This window comes from Anoplophora glabripennis, unplaced genomic scaffold (genome assembly GCF_000390285.2).
Source record: "Anoplophora glabripennis isolate ALB-LARVAE unplaced genomic scaffold, Agla_2.0 scaffold39, whole genome shotgun sequence".
NCBI classification, from domain to species: Eukaryota; Metazoa; Arthropoda; class Insecta; order Coleoptera; family Cerambycidae; genus Anoplophora; species Anoplophora glabripennis.
In genome coordinates, this window is record NW_019416254.1 from 1,107,950 (window position 1) to 1,128,020 (window position 20,071).

The following is a 20,071-nucleotide window of genomic DNA, read 5'->3' on the forward strand; positions in this document are numbered from 1 at the left end:
ATTCGCGTGTTCCTAAAGTTCAATTCAAAAATCGAACCAACCCGAATCAGAATTTAAACAGTTAGGTGATGCTTCGAAACGAATACGTGATAGTTGAAAATACAATAATGTATTTTATTTTCACATTCCGACTGAGAAACTGAAGAGAAAAGCTTACCCCCAGCTTAATGTTACTAAACAAACAACGGTCTCTTACCTAAATATGGTAGTTCTACCGTCCCGACAGAGGTCTAAGTAGGATAAATATATGTCCACATGAAATAATAAATGGAATATGTGTAGACATAAATTAAAAGTGACAAGTGCTTTTAAAGAATAATAAAACGCCCATATGACCGGCACAATATTAGAGAATTAACATATTGTGCAATTTATGCTTAGATTAATCATATTACTACCAGTTAGTAGTAAATTTCTCTCTAAATTCTTCTCTATTTACTACTTTACGATTAATTATTTACACTTTTGGACTATTACCTATAAAAAAACAAACAAAGGAACAGAATAAACATTTTTTTATTTATCACGTAAAGTATTACATATCCTGTAATTATTTTCTTACTTTCACTTATATTAAAATGATTTCGAAAGTCATTATTCATATTCAGTATTTATAGCATAGGAATTTTTCACGTAGTGCCTACATTAGATGAGTGAATTATTAGGTTCAAAAGGTAAGAAGTTTTAAGAAAATCTTGAAGATTCTTGAAAAAAAATTATTTATTAACGCCAGTAATAAATACTATTACGTAACAACTTATATAACTTATTCTGTCAGTTCTAAACAGTGATAATCTTTTATTTTATTTCATATAAACTAACTCAATAAAACTAATTTAAAAAATAGCATTTATGATTATTAATCACCGTTATTATGTATGCGTTTAATTACCCGCACTATATCTTACTATTTTTTAAATATATTTTAATTATTATAATTGCATAATTTGAATTTAAATAACTGTGGTCTTCCGACAAAATGTTTCCTAGAAATGGATAATCAAGTAGGAAATTTTAAAATTCTTACAATACATTTTATTCATTTTATAACAGTTTTAACACGTCTGTGCAGGCAAATTTCAAGCATCGCTAGAAATCTCTCCAGTCAAATCATTCGCCTGCACAGGCCGCTCCATGAACGTACTAACTTGGAGGTAGATCTGTGCAGGCTAGGCTTGCCAGATCTCCGGGTTTGATCTGGAGTCTTCGGGTTTTGATGGCACATCTTTGGGCTCCGGGTTAACATGTCATTTCTCTGGGTTTTGTTTCTTGCGGGAAAATCGTGATTTTTTCGAAATTTTTTTAGACATCAATTATACAATGACCTACCCCCAAAATCCATTTCCTCGGGTCACAAAGTATATATTTCCTGATTGTGTCCTTTTTTTTTTAGACATCGATTTGTCCGATTGCAATTGCAGAACCTTTTTTTTAACGCGTCAATTATACAAACGGGTCATGTCTCCGAGGTTGTCATGAAATAGCGCTGGTAACCCTAGTGCAGGCTAGACTGTACAGACCGCCGGCGCCGCCCGCCGTCGGAGAGGTCGCCTGCGTAGTGTGTAGGAACCTTAACACATTTCGAACAATAAAACAGCCAAGTTATCGCTTAAAAGCATTTAAAATTTGCACAATATAATGCATTTCAAGTTTTTCTACTGGGTTTATATGCTTCAAGTAAAAAAGTCACATTCTCTCAAGCGACGGCACAACTAGTTTTATGGAAATTTCAGAAAAATATACCATTTGCGATATACACATATTATGAAATTATATAAATACACCCGTAGATTTAAACTTGACTTTTTTGAAAACGGCTCAATTTATCCGAGGATTTATCAAAATTATACGAGAGTACTTTTTTAACTGAATAGTGTTTTTAGAATGATGTAAAAATAAAAACGTTAGGGATGAAATAGTGCTTATGCCTTGTCAATGTTTAAATAATTATAAAATATATCTGGAAAGACTATTAAAGGGGTAGATTTATTTCTCTTATTATTATTTTATTCATTCAAAATGTAGGTACCATCATTTTTTAATACCTACTACATTTTTGTCCTGAAAATATCGAGTGAAAGTTTAGGACCACCCTGTATAACGCGACGTAAGTGTTAAACTGGAATATTTAAGTATTTTTTACTGTAATTATTTTTTATGGGACACTAATTGTTCAAAATCGCGTGATGTCTGGTAGATACTGTCGAAACTCACTTGAAAAATTTTAATCATTGGGATTGCCCAGACCTCGGCTCAGTCATTCTTCAAGTTTTATCCTATCGGGAAAGATATATCTATACACTCACATAAAACTAAAGAGCCATTATAATATTTACCTAGTTATATTTTTCGCTTCGAAAAAGGTTATTTGACATGATTAATGGTATTTCCACATATTATTTGAAGAGTATTTGAACGATAAAAAATAGAAATGTTTTGAATAAGTAATACATCAAGTACCTATTTGTTTTTAAGTTACGACTCATCGTCTCTAAAGTTCCACACAAACAGTCCCGTTGTTTTTTTACACAGATATCAATGAAGATCGCAGAAGGTCTATCACAAAGGTCATTAGCAAACCTCTAAAATTAACAGAAAATTTATAAGGCAACTGAAGATTATGGAAATTTATAATAAAGGAAATAATTAATGTAACCATTACACGGAATCAAAAAAAAAAAAGTGGGAGGTCCGAAAGACAAGACCATGGTATCCATATGTTTTTGGGATCACTGAATCCGAATACGAGGTCCGTTCGACACGATTAGGACTGCCGTTTGACCCGATCAGGTCTAGGTTAACATCTAGATATACGTTTTTGGGGTATGCTGAATCTGAATCCGAGGTCCGTTTGACCCGATCACATCTGCTAAATACTCCCAAGTTCTAAACTCAAAACACTTAAGTTAAGCACCCAAAGTGAACAATTTTATTGGGTTTGAAGAGCAGCGAGAAAGATTTCACCAAAATATTAAGAAAATGGAGCGCCGGTACCAAAGCAGATGGGATATAAACGCGTTGGCCAATTACTGCTGTTCGTCAAATCGAGATTTACCATTGAAATCGAAAAAACCGTAAAAGAACTATGAAGCACCTTGTGCATGAATTTGTGACTTAAAATTTCATCTCTATTTCCATTCATAACATGCTGTTACTACTGAAAAGGTCATTATGTAAAATGAATATGAAATCGCATTCTAGAAAGCATTAGGTTTTTTTTACAAAAAATATTACTCTTTGTACATGACATAAATAGTTTACAGACACATGGCAATTTAATAAACATAAAGGCATGTTTATTTAAAATTTGGAGTCCTTGTTGCTGTTCATAACAAAAATATTTTTACTGTGGCCTCTACATTCTTTTAAGGTTTTTACTCGAATAACCTATTATTATTAATCATTTTAGATATTTACGTGCTTATTCTAGAAAGTTATTCTACTTTCTTCCATATGCAAATATATCATTTTTATGCTAATTACGCAGTTGAAAATGAGGAACTAATAACCATAGCAGACATATTGATTTATTTAGTAAATAATATCTATACAGGGTGATTCAAAAAAACGCCGACAAACTTCTAGGGTAGGTAATACATGAAAAATTAAGACGAAAAGTATTAATAAACATAGGGTCGCAAATGCCTCTTTCACGAGATATACAGGGCGTCAAAGTTTCTGTAAAATTATAAGTTGTAATATGTGTTATAAGTACATTGTCTGCAATAATTCCAAAATGCCTGAACCTCGGCCTGAACATTTCTATTTCAAATTTGCTATGCGTAGTTAGCACCTTAAAACCGATGTTTGATGTACTGCTCAAAATTTTATGAGCAGCAGTGTCGTAGAGACGGGGTCAACGTGACCCTTTTTTTAAATATTTTCTACGCCACTGCTAATTTTGTCAAACAGGCTATTTTCGTGTAAAGTGTTCAATTGTCTATCGAATTGGTATCTTGCAAAATTTTGATTAAAGCTACAGTTTTTGAATAATTTAGATTTCAACTAATTTTGTCAGAATGAAATAACCTCGGAAATAATGTAAACAATAAACAACAAATTTAAGGGTGAAAACGTAATGATAAAAATTGTATAACTGGAAATAATGTAAAATATCAAAGTAGGTGCTGGAAGTGACCAACTTGTGATGCGACACACGTTTGTACCCTCCGAGCTAAGGATCTTCTTATTCTTTCAAAAGTCCCGGGCGTATTACGAAATTGTTTGAAAGGCTTGTTGAATTCGTTGCCATAATTGGCCATCTAGTCTATTTGGTAGCCTAAAAGGACCAATGAACGTGTCGCCAATAATGCCAGCATGAACGTTAATCGAAAACATGCTGAAAATTTGTTATTCGAATGACGTGAGGATTTTCGTCGCACCATAAATGATTATTGTGGAAGTGAATTATTCCTCGTCTCCTAAACCATGCTTCATCTGTGAATAAGATATTCGCGGAAAATTTGGAATTCTCTGCAAGCCTGCCAAGCAGCCATCGTGACCACTCTAGTCTTGGTGGGTAATCTTGAGGTAGTAAATGTTGAACAAATTAAAAGTGATAAGGGTGCAATTGTTCGCGAAGTGTTCTCCAGAGGACTGTGATATGTTTAAATTTCTAGAAATTTGTCGGGTACTTAACATATTATTTTCTATTGCTGTCAGGACCATTTCCTCAGATTCCGGAGTTCTTGCATAACGCCGTCCTCCAGAATTAATTTTTGTTGCTTTTAATTTACCCGTTTCTCTTAATCTTCTATCGATATTATCAAACATTTGCCTATTTGGTGTTCTTCGTGCAGGAAACATTTCTCTGTACCGCCTAATTGCATCAGGGGAAACAAAATTCGCTAGCACATAACATAAATGCATATCTGTTATCTCTTCAAATGAATATTCGTAATTCATACTGTTATTGAAAATAGTGAAGTAGCTGAAGTAATTTTAAGAACCGTAAAAATGACAAAAAGACGCTTATAAGTTAGTTTACTTAACTCACTTGTACGCTTATTATTGACATCAGTGACAGCCGATGTTTAATTTTATTTTAATAGCACAAGCCTACTATGCGAAACTAAAATGAATGAAAATAAAATTGGATTCACAAATTTTCTACAAACGTGTTTCTTAAAAATGGTTGCTTTAATCAAAATTTTGCAAGAGATCCATTCGACAGACAATTAAACACTTTACACGAAAATAGTGCCCGTTTGACAAAATTAGCAGTGGCGTAGAAAATATTTTTAAAAAAGGGTCACGTTGACCCCGTCTCTACGACACTGCTGCTTATAACATTTTGAGCAGTACATCAAACATTGACCTTAAGGTGCTAACTAGGCATAGCAAATTTGAAACAGAAATGTTCAGGCATTTTGGAATAATTACAATGTTTAATTTAACAGATACTTTGACGCCCTGTATCTCGTTTAGGAGGCATTTACGACCCTATGTTTATTAAGACTTTTCGTCTTAATTTTTCATGTATTACCTACCCTAGAAGTATGTCAGCGGTTTTTTGAATCACCCTGTATATACGACATTAGGTTTGTTTCTGCAGCTCTATCAAACTGTCTTTAAACCGGAACATCCGCGTGCGAAATCCAATGTGTTCGATAGACGATAGTCTGTGTCACCGAAAGCCTACGTCTACGAAATCCTGTCTGTTCGAATCGAGTTCACCCGATTGTAGCGATCGGGTGGGGAGCGAAGACCATTACGCAATTCGACTGGTCGGTTATTCGTTTCAATTAATTAAATAAGCTATAAGCTAAGCATTTGATGTATTATTTTTTAAAGTTTTTGGATCAAACAGATTTTATTGATGTAACTGCTGATTCAGAATTTTTTAACCTAGCAGCCAAACACATAGATAAAGGCACATTACTACTCCACGCATTCAATAAATTGGATTTTTAAGCAATGTGCACAAATAATTAAATTAAACGTCCACAAAAATTGATTTGCATAGTCATAAATCTAATATACTTAAGTATATTAGATCTATGCAAATAGTAGGAGAATAACTGACAACGACAACAGTGACAAAGTGACAAACTAACTGATAATTCAGTCGAATTGTATAGTGGTCTTCTCTCCCCACTAGTTTGCTGCGATCGGGTAAACTCGATTCGAACAGGCAGGATTTCGGAGACGTAGGCTTTCGGTGACATAGTCTATCGAACACGTAGGATTTCGGAAGCATAGGATGTACCCCTAAACTATCAGATATACTCGGCCACTTAAGTTGTCACATATTTTCAGCGAGTTTAAGGTCACGAACCAATTAGTCAAACATCTCTGATAGTTTCAAATCGGTCCTCAACTGCTGCAGAAACGAAGCTAATATGCATATACAGTACAATCTCACTAATCCGGCAGCCTTAAAAATCTAAGAGTGCCGGAGTACTGGAAAGTTCGGATTAATGGAAAATGTATATGTAAACAGTATTTAATTAAAAACGTTACTTTTAATTGTTTATTAACAAAGAGTTGTGTACGCATATATATGTATATTGTAATGTTTTTATGTTTCTGTAAAATAATCTTTCAACTAAACTATAACTCTATACTGTATTCTTCAAGAATAGTAAAAAACGCGGAAAAAATAACGCCGGATTACTGGACGTGCCGGTGTAGTGAAGTGCCGGATTATAGAGATTCTACTGTAATGTTTATTTGTAAAAGAAAAAACCTATACACTAAATAGAAAACAAAATGAACAACAAATCTACGAATAAGCCAAAACCATAGCTAAAGCCTAAACCGCGGCCAAAAATGTTGTCGACAGTATTCATTTATACAGGGTGTTTCAGAAAGACCTCCCTTAAATACAGGGGGTGATAATACGACAAAAAATAAGAACTTTTTGTCTTATGAACTATATGTTTATCTCCTCTTGTTTTCGAGATACAGAGCGACAAAATAATAATTTTTAAATAGAATTTTTACGAAAATTTCAAAAAGGTGAGAAATATTTTTATGAAATTTGGTATTCCGGGGTTTTTAAGGACGCCAAATACGCTGGACTAATTATTTTTTGTATATTTCATAGAGGGCGCTAGTTATGCTACATTCGTATTACATTTTAAATTCTAATTTTTTTAAGGTTAGGTTTTTTACCATTCGGCTCCAATTTCTAATGTACAATGTTATTTTCTAAAAATAATGTAGTCATGTTAGAATTTCCTGACGGTTTTCGAGAAAAAAGGCTTTCAATAGAACTCACAATATTACGGCGTACGTATAAAATAAGAGCCTTTTCCCAAAGTAGGCTTATGTCAAAACTTATTGATGGATGTCTCATAAACAACGCATACATTCTTAGTAATATTTTAAACTAACTTTATATCATAATTTTAGTGATGGTTGGTGACTGTAGTTAGTAATGACTAATTACAGTCACTCGAGCAGTATGTCACTAAAATTTAATTAATATTTCGCACCGTTTGGAAATTTTCGTAAAAATTCTATTTAAAAAATTCTATTTTGTCGCTCTGTATCTCGAAAACAAGAGATATAGACATATAGTGAGACGAAAAATTCTTGTTTTTTGTTGTACTATCACCCCCCGAATTTACGAGAAATCTCTCTGAAACACCTTGTATATGAGGCATTCCATGCCAAATCACTAAGGTCGTGACCGAACCATTTGTAATTTTCCTGGTTTTTTGCTATTATTTAATAGGTACCTATTTAGAATAGCTTTCACAAATTTTTATTTCAACCTCTAGAAGTTATAAGCATTCCTAGACCTGTAACATGGCAAAAACTAAACATATCATAAACTTTTTTCTTTTTCGTTTTGTTCGATTTGACATGTAGTTTAAAAAAATATATATATAAAAATAAATTTTAAATTTTTTGATTTTAAGCCAAAAAAGTGCTTTTTATGAGGTTTTTTTCTTTCTTTGAAAAATTCTCAGAAAGTCGTCTTTCAGTATGTAAATTTATAAGATAGGTTCTAGAGTACGATCTTTTTTATTCTCTTTTTTAAAATTTTTTTTGATACTTAGGTAAGTATTTTAATTTAATAGTTAGATACCATGTTTTTAAGACTACTTCTACTGATATTGTAATTACTAAATATCTAAATTATTATTAACTAGATACTTATTCCGATTTTCTTTTCAATATAAAAAAGTTTGTTTTGCATAATGCCACAATACTTGTTATATTTTTGATCATTTGTACTTAGTAAAAACATTTACATATAGATAGGTTGACGACGAAATAAAAAAAATCAATTTCTATAACACTTGACGAATTTTATTTTCGTATTATTCCATTAAATATTCTTGCCAATGATCCAAGCGCCACTTCGAAGGATTTTACTCCTGTAGTTGTTAATTCTCTTAATGACTACTTTGGTACAACAATCATCTGTGTTATTGTTAACTGTTTTTTTTTACTCTTGTACTTTAGTAATCTGATTTTGTTAATGCATCTATTTTTATTAGCTATTTCTTCCACCTATTAATTGGTTTTAACTGTCAGGTGGTGTAACTTAAATAAATAAATAAATATACAGCTGTATCGTCCATCTTACATTTATATTCGTGCTGAGCTTTTATTTGCTTATCTTTAAGTGCTTTGAATTGTTTTTATCATTAAAATTCATTATATTATTTTCGTTATTTAAATCACGTAAACATATGGTATTTTTAATAATTAGTCCTTGAATTAGTCATTGTGATTTACTTCTATAATAAAATTTGGTTTAATAGCTTAAATTTTTTAATAAAAAAAATAAAATAAAATGGAAGATTCCGCTCTAGAACCTGTCTGCTAAATTTGCATATTGAAGGACGATTTTTTGAGAATTTTTCGAAGAAACAATTTGATGAATGATTTTATCCAGAACACATCCTAAATTAACTCACATTTCAAAAGTTATAATATAACTTAGAGTAATTACTTTTTTATTTAAAATATCTTTCCGAGTATCTTCCTACATATCCTAAAATTGTAAAAATTTAATTCCCACCTATAATAAGTAGTTATGTATAAGCGAATTATTTAAATAAGTAATAATCATTTAGATCAGAATATAGTTGCAGCTATTTGTTTTCGAATACATCGGGAAAGTAAACAGAAAATCCTTTGTTCACTGATTTTTCTCGAGAAATTTGGGTATATCTTTAGAATAATAACAATTGAGCATAAACATTCCAACCGACCAAAAACAGAAAATTTATTTTAATTGAAAGGGAAAGCGGTGAAATTTTCATAATCAAACATTATTGGAACACTTTTCTGTTGACAATTCATAATATATGGCATTCGGCATGGCACTTACCAGGACGAAGAATTTGTGATTCACTGGAAAGATCATTTGGCGAAAAAATGTTGTGTATAGAAAATATGCACGATAATGCGTTTAGAATGGACAATTTCCGATATCCGAAAACCATAGCAGATATTGCTTCATTCTTTTGGTATAAAAGATGTTAATCACGGTACATTACTATGTTTGCCTTATTGGCCCAGAAAAATAGTTCACCTAGTTATCGGTAAACTCATGTGTAACAACTAAAGATGGAGCCATCAGTATTTTTCCTACAGACTAACGCACGTTCTTAAGAGCTTTTCGTCGGGAAATCATTTTCAGTGAACGATGCCTCATGTAATCTATTCAGAATTGGGTTCTCACTCGGGTTCTCATGAGTGTACTCTGTAATCACAATAATTTTTTTCTTTACGAATATAAAAGCTTCAATGGCGCTGCCTCAACGCATTAAAAAAAGAGCGATTATATTTTACTACTACTAAAATTTGACTGTTAGTATCAAGTAATACTGGGTTGTTAGTGTAGTTGTCCAATGATGTATTTAGTAGTCAATCTAGAAAAAATAAAACCTTTCCATTCACCATTTGTGATCATTTGTTCTGCTTGGATGCAAAAAAGGATCAAATATCGAACCCAATATATATATATAAGCAATAATTAATTATAATACGAGTATGTATGTATAATTTAAAATTTAATCGTATTAATTCTCTATTAGTAATTTATGTTTTTTTTTATTTACAACTTAACTCTTGAGGTAAACTTTTTAATACAAAATATTTTTTATCTAATCTCCCAACAGGAATGCCCTATCAATATTTTCAAACATTAGTGAGGCAGCACGGAATAGAGGCTTAGCTTAATCTTGTAAAAAATGTGGTTAATAACCACATACCAACTACCTACTTTAAAATTAAAGTAGGTATACATAAAGAACATAGGATATACTCGTAGTTAACTTACTATTTAAAAATCTAATATAAGAACGACTGAAACACATCTAAGTCTCCAAATGAAATTTCGGCACATAGAGGTATAAAAACGTTACTTTCACCTAATCGATACTGCATTCATGCATGAACACTTATATAATACATACTTACTAAATACGTTTATATTAAAATTTTAAGCACTAATATATGCTCAGCAAGATATCTTGCAGTTTACAAAGAAATCTGACGCCATTATTCATTCCAGGAGGATTATGCCCAAAACTATCCAGATGTGGCCGTTGCTTGACGTATATTAGACTTGTAAAAATCGCTCGAAAATAATACATTATGTACAATGAAAATATAAGTTTCCCAATATTGTACTTATGCAGTTTAGAGAAAAAAACATTATTACTTAATGAAATTGTTATTAGATTTCCTACAAGATGGAATAATTGTTTTGATGCTCACGCATGTCATATTTTTGTTGCTAGATAGCCAAAACAGCGTAAAAGAGGGATGAAAATCAAGATAATTTTGAAGCGTTCAACTGACAGGTATGAAATTGTCCATTTCTACTAATTATAAGTATAAATTCAGATTTAAGTACGGTCTGATAGTTTTGGCATAACGCATTTGTTAATAATTAATTTCAGCGGGGAATGTCACTATTTTTTACGTCGATGAAGGGGTTAAAGTTAGGCATTTTAATTGGCGTTGAGTTTTTTACACATACTTGGAACCTTAACTATCATACATAATCGTTATAATATCAATTTTCTTTTTTTAACAACAAAAATGTTGACAAATAATTTAGTGAAACGGTTGGAAAATATATCAAAGAATTAAAAAAAAGCCGCTTAACTTAAAAAAAGGAAGTTCAAATTGGTGGTTCTGAAATATCGATTGTCAGAAACAAGGGTTAGCTGCAAAACTATGCATAAGTATCTAATGTAACAACAAAAATTAAATTTGGTAGGTTTTTTCAAGAACTTTCCGTAAGTGTTTTTTTTTATCTATCTATTTAATCTATAATTTATTTATTGTATGGATATAAGATAAAGAAAAAAAAAATACATGTTATTTTTTCGTATTATGAACTTTTAAATTTTTCCTGCAAATAGCACAACATTTTTCCCTGGCGTTAACTTATATTTTCATTGTATATATTATTTTCAAGAGGTTTTTACTAATATCTAATCTACGCTAAGCAACAGCCATGCCAATATGAAATTCCCCTGCACTATTTGTAGTATCGTGTAATCCCGTGTATAATTTAAGTACAAAAAATCAAGAGGTCATCCGCCAACCAAACATATATTGCCTTTGAATTTTATATAATGCTTGGTAATGCAAATAAAGCATTATGATCAAGTAATGTACTTAACGCCGTTTCGAAGTTGTTGAATTATGAAGTTTGAATTCCTGTGACTAAATCTTGTACAAATTATATATTTTACTGTGGTGATTTAAGACAACTATTATTAAGAAATAACGATAGGAGAAAGGAAGAGAATGATCTCTCTGTGGTGGCCCGAGATGTGGCCTACTAAGTAATTCTAAGAACCACAACTCTAATGCTGCGATATTTTAACAACAATTTTTAGGAAAATTGTTTTATCCTCAGTTTTATCGTTTTTATTTTATTAAAAGTGTTACTTAAAACTCCTATATCTTAAATAACATTAGTTTATAATGCAGAATAATTTTTGTACGCAAAGTTATGGGCGATCTTTCCACCTATTTGTAAATTAACCTGAACTTTAAGTCTGCATCTGTGTCACAAATGTAGGATAGACGTAAATCTATTTAACTTAACAATTTAATTCAAAATGAAAACCTGGACAATTACCGACACAGGTGATTACAACTACCAAATAATAGAGGCTGATAGGCCCAACATTGTGAAAATATTAGGTCCTTGTTAAATATTACGAAGAATATACAGACCTCGATACAGACTCTACTATTTACCAATCATAATCAGCAGGATCCTCGGCAAGATCAGTTAGCAACTTTTTCATCTTCAGACATTTCCAAAGCATCTTCTATTTTTGAACCGACTCTAATATATATTATACCACTGGTTGACATAAGTAAGTGTATACAAGTCCAGCCATTTTTCCTTTATCTCGACTTTTCCTTAGTTTAGTTCAATTTAATCCCAATTTATGTAAGTGATATATCGGTTGGGCTATTTTGCTGAAGTACATACTGTATTGGAATCTTAGAAACTATAAGGGACAACAGAAATATGGTTGAATATTTTAAATGTATAAAGCTGTGCGATAACTTTTCCCAAAATATGTCACTGTAGACTAAGATGTTTGTTTCAACGTTGCGGTTCCGAGAAATCATCATTTCCTTTGCAACTTTCTTTTTATGTGATTTGTACTTATATGACAAATCTCTGAAAAACGTAATCAGTGAATACTCACTTTGTTTTCATTTATAAGTCAATAATCCAATTCTTAAAGAAGACGCAGGTAACTACAGTACGTACGATATTTGTTGAGATAGAATTTCAAGAAAAGAATCGAAGAAACACGCTTTTGTAATAGCAAAACACACCTCGGGTGTCGAATACGGCTAATTCCAAGAAAATAACGCAGGGGTCTTATTGGAATTCTATCTCAATAAATATTGTACGAACTGTATTTATTCTGTTTTTTTATTATTATTAAATAATGCACATACTGGTACACCGGGATTTTATTGAAAAACAATGCATAAAACATCTGCTTTTAACCTCGATTTCAACAACAGATATTTTTGCATACTTACATACTTACCTACCTTTAAAACTTATAATAGAAATATCGAGAGAAATATTTTATCAACAAAACGGCGTCTCGCTATAGTTTCATGTAGATTATTCTTAAAATTATTATTAAGAAATGGGAATCAGGTAAAGCTTCAAAATTATTTTCCCGAAAATTACAATTCCTAAAATAGTAAAAGAAAAATACAGTCATTTTTAAATGATTTAAGCTGTAGCACTCAAGTTTGACGTGGTTATTTAGATGACTTCCAGAGATAATTTGTTTCAACTGTAAAAAAAGGATTCAAAGGAGAATCTGTTTAATTTATGTAGTAACATGCAACAGATGAGTAGGAGTGACCCTCGGTGCGACCAAAAGGTCACAACAGACGGACCACAGCGTTACAAATATAGATTTTTGTTTCGCCTATACTAAAAAATGAAAATATGCCTCAAAAATATTTTATACATTTTGATTTAAAAGCATACATTTCCAAACGGCCACGTAAAATTTATTTGCGCAATTTTTGCTATTGTGCCTGCAATTGTTTCTGCACTTTTTGCAACTACTTGTTAACATGCAAATTTTGCAATTTTCTTCAAATGTGTGAAAGGTAGGCGATATAAAACTTATTTTTAAATGATCATATTATAGACAGAGAAAAGAATACGCAAGAAATTATTTGTAGCGGTGGTAATTAATTCTACTCCTTGTAACCAAAGGAGATGATCAAGCAATCAAAAGTAAATACATTTTCGACAGCAGAAAATGTGTAGGTCAGTACATAATTTCATTTGATATTTAAGGAAAAAATAAAAATCAATATTAGAACCAAAGATTATAACAGGTCGTATTATGTTGTATCTACGACCGAGTTAATAAAAAATCGTTTAATACATTTGAGGGGGATACGACAGCTCTGCTGTAATTTGGTATGAAAGCTTAAGTATTATTTGAATAATACTGAGTACTATTTGAATAATACTTAGGCAATATTTCAATTATACAAGCCGACAAAATTTGGCCGACCCTCTAACCCAGAAACCAGAATGTACCTATTTTTTCGAAGGATTTTGGTGCGATGAATTCGAATGCGAGGTCCAAATTTCTCAATTGGCTCTGGTTTACGAGATTGCCAAAGTGCCAAAGTGCAAAAATGGCGATTTTTTTACATATTTGAGGTTATGTTACATGGATAGGTAACTTATTTTGCTAAATCCATTAATGGAATCTTAAAGTACTACACTTAAAACGCACTTGGAGTTATCCCGGTATCATTTTTCGTCTTTGAAAAATCGCAGGTTGAAATTTAGTAGTTCAATTTATTTCTCGATATTTGAATGTAATGACACCACACACCACAAACCTTTCATCCACACCCAGAAGTAGGGATCTTACATGTTTTTGGAGACGCTGATCATGAATCTGAACTCCAAAATACTCTATCACTTAAAATTTTGGAATAAACTTTAAAAAATGTCTAAAAATTCAATATATGGCCGACATTTTACTCATTCCTACTTATGTTAATCTAGAAATACATTTACACGCAAAAGAGGCTAATACGCTCAATCCCGAACTCATAAACGTTAAGCCCATAAACCCATAACGTTTGTGGTGCTGTGTTGTAAATATATTCAAAAATCGAGAAATAAGTCAAACTACTAAACAATATGCGTAAGACGAAAAATTATATCGGGATAAACCGAGGGATAAACCCAAGTGTATTTTAAAGAGTAAGTATAGTAGGTACTTTAAGACCCCTTTAATGATTTTAGCCAAAAAATTACCTTTCCATGTAACATAACCTCAAATATGTCAATAAATCGCGATTTTGGTACTTTTAGGTTAGGATTGAGAAATTTCGACCTCGAATTCGAATTCAACGCACCAAAATCCTTTGGGGAAGTATATTCGTGTTATTTGGTTAAAATCTTGTCGGCCTGTGTTATCTATGTCATAAGAAGTTATGGATGCATGCATCTGAAGCCACTCTCTCTCGTTCGCTCTATACACCCTTTCCGGTTATTTCTGGGTAATCCAGAGTCTTCATAAATGATTACAGGGCACTTAACCAGTAATTTTCTTTGAAACAGTAATTTTATTTCCATCGCGTTTATAATTAAATTGTGACAAAAATAAATAAGCAGGTACCAAAACAATAAGATCAAGATTACGTTGAAATACATTATATTTCTGAGGTTAGCGATTGATGTAATTTTTCACATTTCAATCAACCAATCGGCGATAGCATTATCACGAACGTAGATGCAACGGTTTGTTATCGTTCATTGTAAGCGAATTTTTCAGTAGCGTTCGTCGGCTGCGTCTGCAGTGTTAGTCTGTTATCATTTCAATTCATAGAGTTGACAGTATACTATGGATGGAGCGAAAACCGACTTTCTGTGCATTGTAGCAGTTACAAAACGAACTGCAAAAACGGCAGCGATTTGCCCTAAGTCACGTGACCTAGTATACAAATCGCGCTGGTTGAAGTGTTTGGGGAACGCAGCCTGTTTCTAACACCATCTTTAGCATATAGGTTCGGAAAGTCCACATGGTACATCGGCCGTTACGTGAGTGCGATAAAGTAAGTTCTCTGTGCAACTGGCGGACCGCGGTCCAGATCCGGACCGCGGAAGGTAAAAAACGGGTCTGCCAAAAATTTTCTCAAATCATTTAAAACACATTTTTCTGTAGATAGTAGTAGTAGGTTACTTAAAAAAAAACTGGTTCAAGCCCGCACATGTAATTTCTCCCATTGATCTTTTAATATAAATATATTTTATTTTGTGAGTGAGCAAATTAAAATAAAAAATTAGTAAGTAATATGAGTTTTCTCTGGACCTTGTTAAAAATTTTTAAAAGTATCCGGACCACCTAAAATTACTTGCCGCCCCCTGGTGTATACAGACTGTCAAATCTATGTTTTAGTTAATTTCCTGTTCGATTTCCTGCCATCGTTTTATTGTTTCCATTTGTTTCAATATTAAATCGTACATATATCAAACTAATCATTTTTTTTCATAGCAAAACTTTTTTACACTGTAGAGTTAAGTACTAGTAAGTTGTAACAGACTAAATTTTGAGGTTAATAATATGTTTATTTCAGAAGCATTATCCCTGTTATTCCAGAACAAGATGCTTTTACTGCAATGGCTCATGACTCAAGTAGAACTAGTGGGTGGTGAACATATTCTTTGCAATTCTGCAATGAGCAACTGGATTTCCAGACATACACTGATTATGAAACATTCCAGGAATGTTTATTGTCAAAATATTTGAATGTATACAATAATCTATGGACAAACTAACTGTATTTATAGAAAATGTCATCGATAATATACTGCAACAAACAAATCAAAAGTCCTACAGAGTGTGTATCAGTTACCTGCTCAAACAGGTATTTTTTTTTATTAAGTTCATACAAATATATTCAAATTCTGTATACAATGGATCTCTAAAATATATTAACTAAAATTTTCAATTATAACTAAGATTGAATTAGGTAGATATAGTTTAAGATATCCTAAAATTTTCATGTTTAGCACTTTTAAATGGAACATCCCATAAAGATTAAATTAAAGCAACTGATTTTACACCTAATAAGGAAACTGTTGTGCATGAATTAGGTTCTTCCTATAGACCGAAAGATAACTACAGTAGGTACTTTGAGTGGTTTTTAGAAAACATGAATACCTAACATAGCGCCACAAAATAAATAAATAAATAAAAAATTTTTTTATTGACGAAGTATTATTTCACATAACAGATTATGTATATAACCAAAATTATGGAACCTGAACTGCAGAAAGATTTGTAGAAACCAGTTTTCATCCCTTAAGAGTAGGCCTATACTATTATGTTTCCTTGAAATCATAAACGCTGAAAGACGTGAAACCCTTATTTTAGAGACATTTTTAGCACAATTACATGATGAGTTGCAAGTACATTACTTTCAACGAGATGGGGCAACTGTGCATACTTCAAAAGCAACGTTTCAATTTTATGATAATCGACTGATTAGTTAAGTTTTGCGACCAGTCATGTCACTGGATTTAACACCTTTAGATTAATTTTTATTTGGATCTGAAGAAATACTATTTTTAAAACACAACATCCAAGAAATAGAAGCAGTAATTATTCAAGAAGTTAACAATATAACAGAACAGCTGCAAAAGGTGTATGAAAATATGCAAACGAGAGTAAATTTGTGCATATCTAGTGATAGACAGCATTTTGAATTATTTGAGCAATTGTTTGGTAAATTAATCATAGTTAATCACGAGGTTCACATCGTGTTCCCTTTGTTTTCATAGTAAAAATGTCAATTTCACAACAAGAAAAGATTGATAGTTTTCTCATCTTAATAAGGTTAAAGCGAGGGTTAAAGGCATTTCAATGAAAAGACAAAAGAATTTTTTATAAGTAAGTATCCAGTACTAAATTGTATGTACTAAGCTTAATACATATCAATATTGCATATAAATCAATTTCAAAAACAATTTTATTAAATTACATCTCTTCAACCACCCCACTGATTTTTAGGAATTTTTGGTTGATAGTGTCTATCAATCGAGGTGTCAATTTGTAATACTGGTTGTATATGTTTGAGGGAGCTTGTAATCATTTATGAAGGCTATATACAAATTTTGACCAGCAGATTTCCTCTCGATAACTGTAATAAAATTATATTTAACATCGGAACCATTTCTTTACATATTGGTTACTCTTATCGAAACTTAGATTTTACAATTTGTTTTGTTCACCATCATTTGGGCTGTGAAGGATACAAAAAGCCCCTAATACTGTCACAGTTATTTTAAATTAAACTGAATTTTTTTATTGGCGTATAAGACAGCAATTTCGGATACATATTTACAAAAACTTTTTTGCTTAAAATAAAACTTCCTACAAATAGTTTACACATAACAAAAGATATATCTAATATATGTACAACAAATGGTACCTACTGACAGGGCGAGAGTTAAACCACTGAACAAAATTTGTACAGTAAAATATTTATTTTTATAATTAATTACTCACGTATTCCTCAAAAATAATAGAAGAGAGTATAGAGCAGGCTGTGGTGGCTTCAGATATATGCAAATAGTACTTCAGTATTACTCAAATGTACTCCACATTATTTCCGTGGTTCCCCCCTTAGTACATTATCAGTTATAAGTGTCAACCACCCTTAATTCATTTATTTTGAAGTTCAGACAAAAATGCTAAATAAAAAAGTACCTAGTAGCTATCAAGTAGAAGAGTTTTATGAACCTTATGCAGGATGTTCTTAGAAAGTGTGGCACATAAAACTTTGTTTTTTCTAATGGAATACCCACTGTATATATATTTTTGGATTTATGAGGTAAGTATTTCTTGATTCTTTAATTTCTTTTATTTCAGTAGCATATACCTCATATATTTAGTCTAATCCTTTAAAGAGGAGAATATTTAAGTACTCTCCCATAAGTACTCTTTTAACGTTTGTACATGAAAGTGAAACATATTATAAATGTCTGAAATATTTGTTCTATGTGTATAATTATGTTTTAATTTATTTATTGCTTTGGATATTTAAGTTCCATTTTATAAAGTTGTCCTTAAAGTAATCCTGCAATGTATTCAGATTACTTAAAGCAGGGCTATTTGCAGGCCACTAAATCCCAAATTTTACCAAATTTTTCAATAAAAAATTGGTAATATGTAGATGAAATTTTTTAAAAATTGTACCAAGTTTAAGATTTTTAATTTTAAAAAAGTTGTGGTATCGAAAATAAGAGAAATTTTAATGTCCATTTAATAAAACATAGGTAGGTTTTTGACCCTCATTTATTTCTTTATTTACCGTGTTAATGGTCTATAAGCCTACAACTTGGAATACCCTGTATATTAGATGCTACAAGTACCTAAACAGGTATGTATAATAATTACTGGTATAACAAAACAATAACGAATGTAGAGGACTTGCATTGACATTATGTTTTTAAATTAGTCGACTCAAAATTCAACTTAAAATATATGAAACCAATAATAATTTAATAATGTTGATGTCGATTAATAAATTCCTCTATAAATTTCAATCTTATATAATTAATACTGCTTTAAAAAACAGACGTATTTCAAAAGAAAATAATTTTTGAAAAAGAAATATTTTTGAGATGAGATTTGGATATCTCATTTTCGGATAAGAGAAAGTAGGTTAGTAAATAACCTAAACAATATTCGGATATAATCTCTAATACTGTGGCCTAACCCTTTATCAAAATATGACAACCTATAGACACAATATGTACTTTTTTAAAAAATTCTGCAAATATTTTACAATATTACTAATAACAGCTGAAGGAAATGTTATGACACTAACCTGCGTTTCTCCTTTGGTGCTTTTTCTTTGATATCCATCGTATATAAATGTACTTCTTAGTCACTGCTAAGGAAGTACATCAAATGCACATGAAAATTAAATCACAACAAACACAAAAATCAACACTGGACCACAGAAACAATAATTTTGTCACAATCACAATATAACTGGCTTTCTATGACGTTAAGAACAAGAGAACTGGAATAAAATGCACTCACTGACAGCTGTTGGATCACATCTCAACTAAGTAAGTGCGGGAAATTTAAGTTTATTTATGGAAAACAATTCAATGTAACATTCTGATTGAAGTAGGTAATAATGAGGTAATTCCGAGGGTAATTCCGTCTACTCTGGTCTAAGCATTTCAGAGTGAATGAAAGATTCGAATACTACTCACGGTGTGCTTGAAGGCTGAAAAAGTTTGACTAAAATGGATCCAAAATCTGCTAACCCGGAAAGTTTCTATATTGTTTAGACATGAAAAATCAATTGAATTCAAAATCCTAGCTGCTCTTTTTAGCGAGTTATGCGCTTTCTTAGATTTTTACATATCAACTGTGTGCTACGCAGCTTGCGTAGACGAGTTTCTTATGTACAACGCTTTTTCAAGTTTATTGCTTTTCTAACCCACACAGCACATNTCCTCAGGACGTTACGAGCAAATCCCGGGACGTTCCATTTGGATATCCCTGGTACATCCTGAGGTGATGGTGTACCTATCCGA

At 31.6% G+C, this 20,071-nt stretch overlaps 1 protein-coding gene across 1 annotated transcript in view; it reads right to left on the minus strand.

Annotated features, from left to right (window-relative positions):
* Positions 1–19,550, minus strand: part of LOC108915638 (hypoxia-inducible factor 1-alpha) — a 253,783-nt gene extending 234,233 nt beyond the window's left edge. Inside the window, exon 1 of the mRNA XM_023457103.1 lies at positions 19,348–19,550. Within this exon, the coding sequence (XP_023312871.1) occupies positions 19,348–19,385 (38 nt within the window). The 5' untranslated portion in view covers positions 19,386–19,550. The remainder of the gene's footprint in view (positions 1–19,347) is intronic.
* Positions 19,551–20,071: the final 521 nt, after the last annotated feature.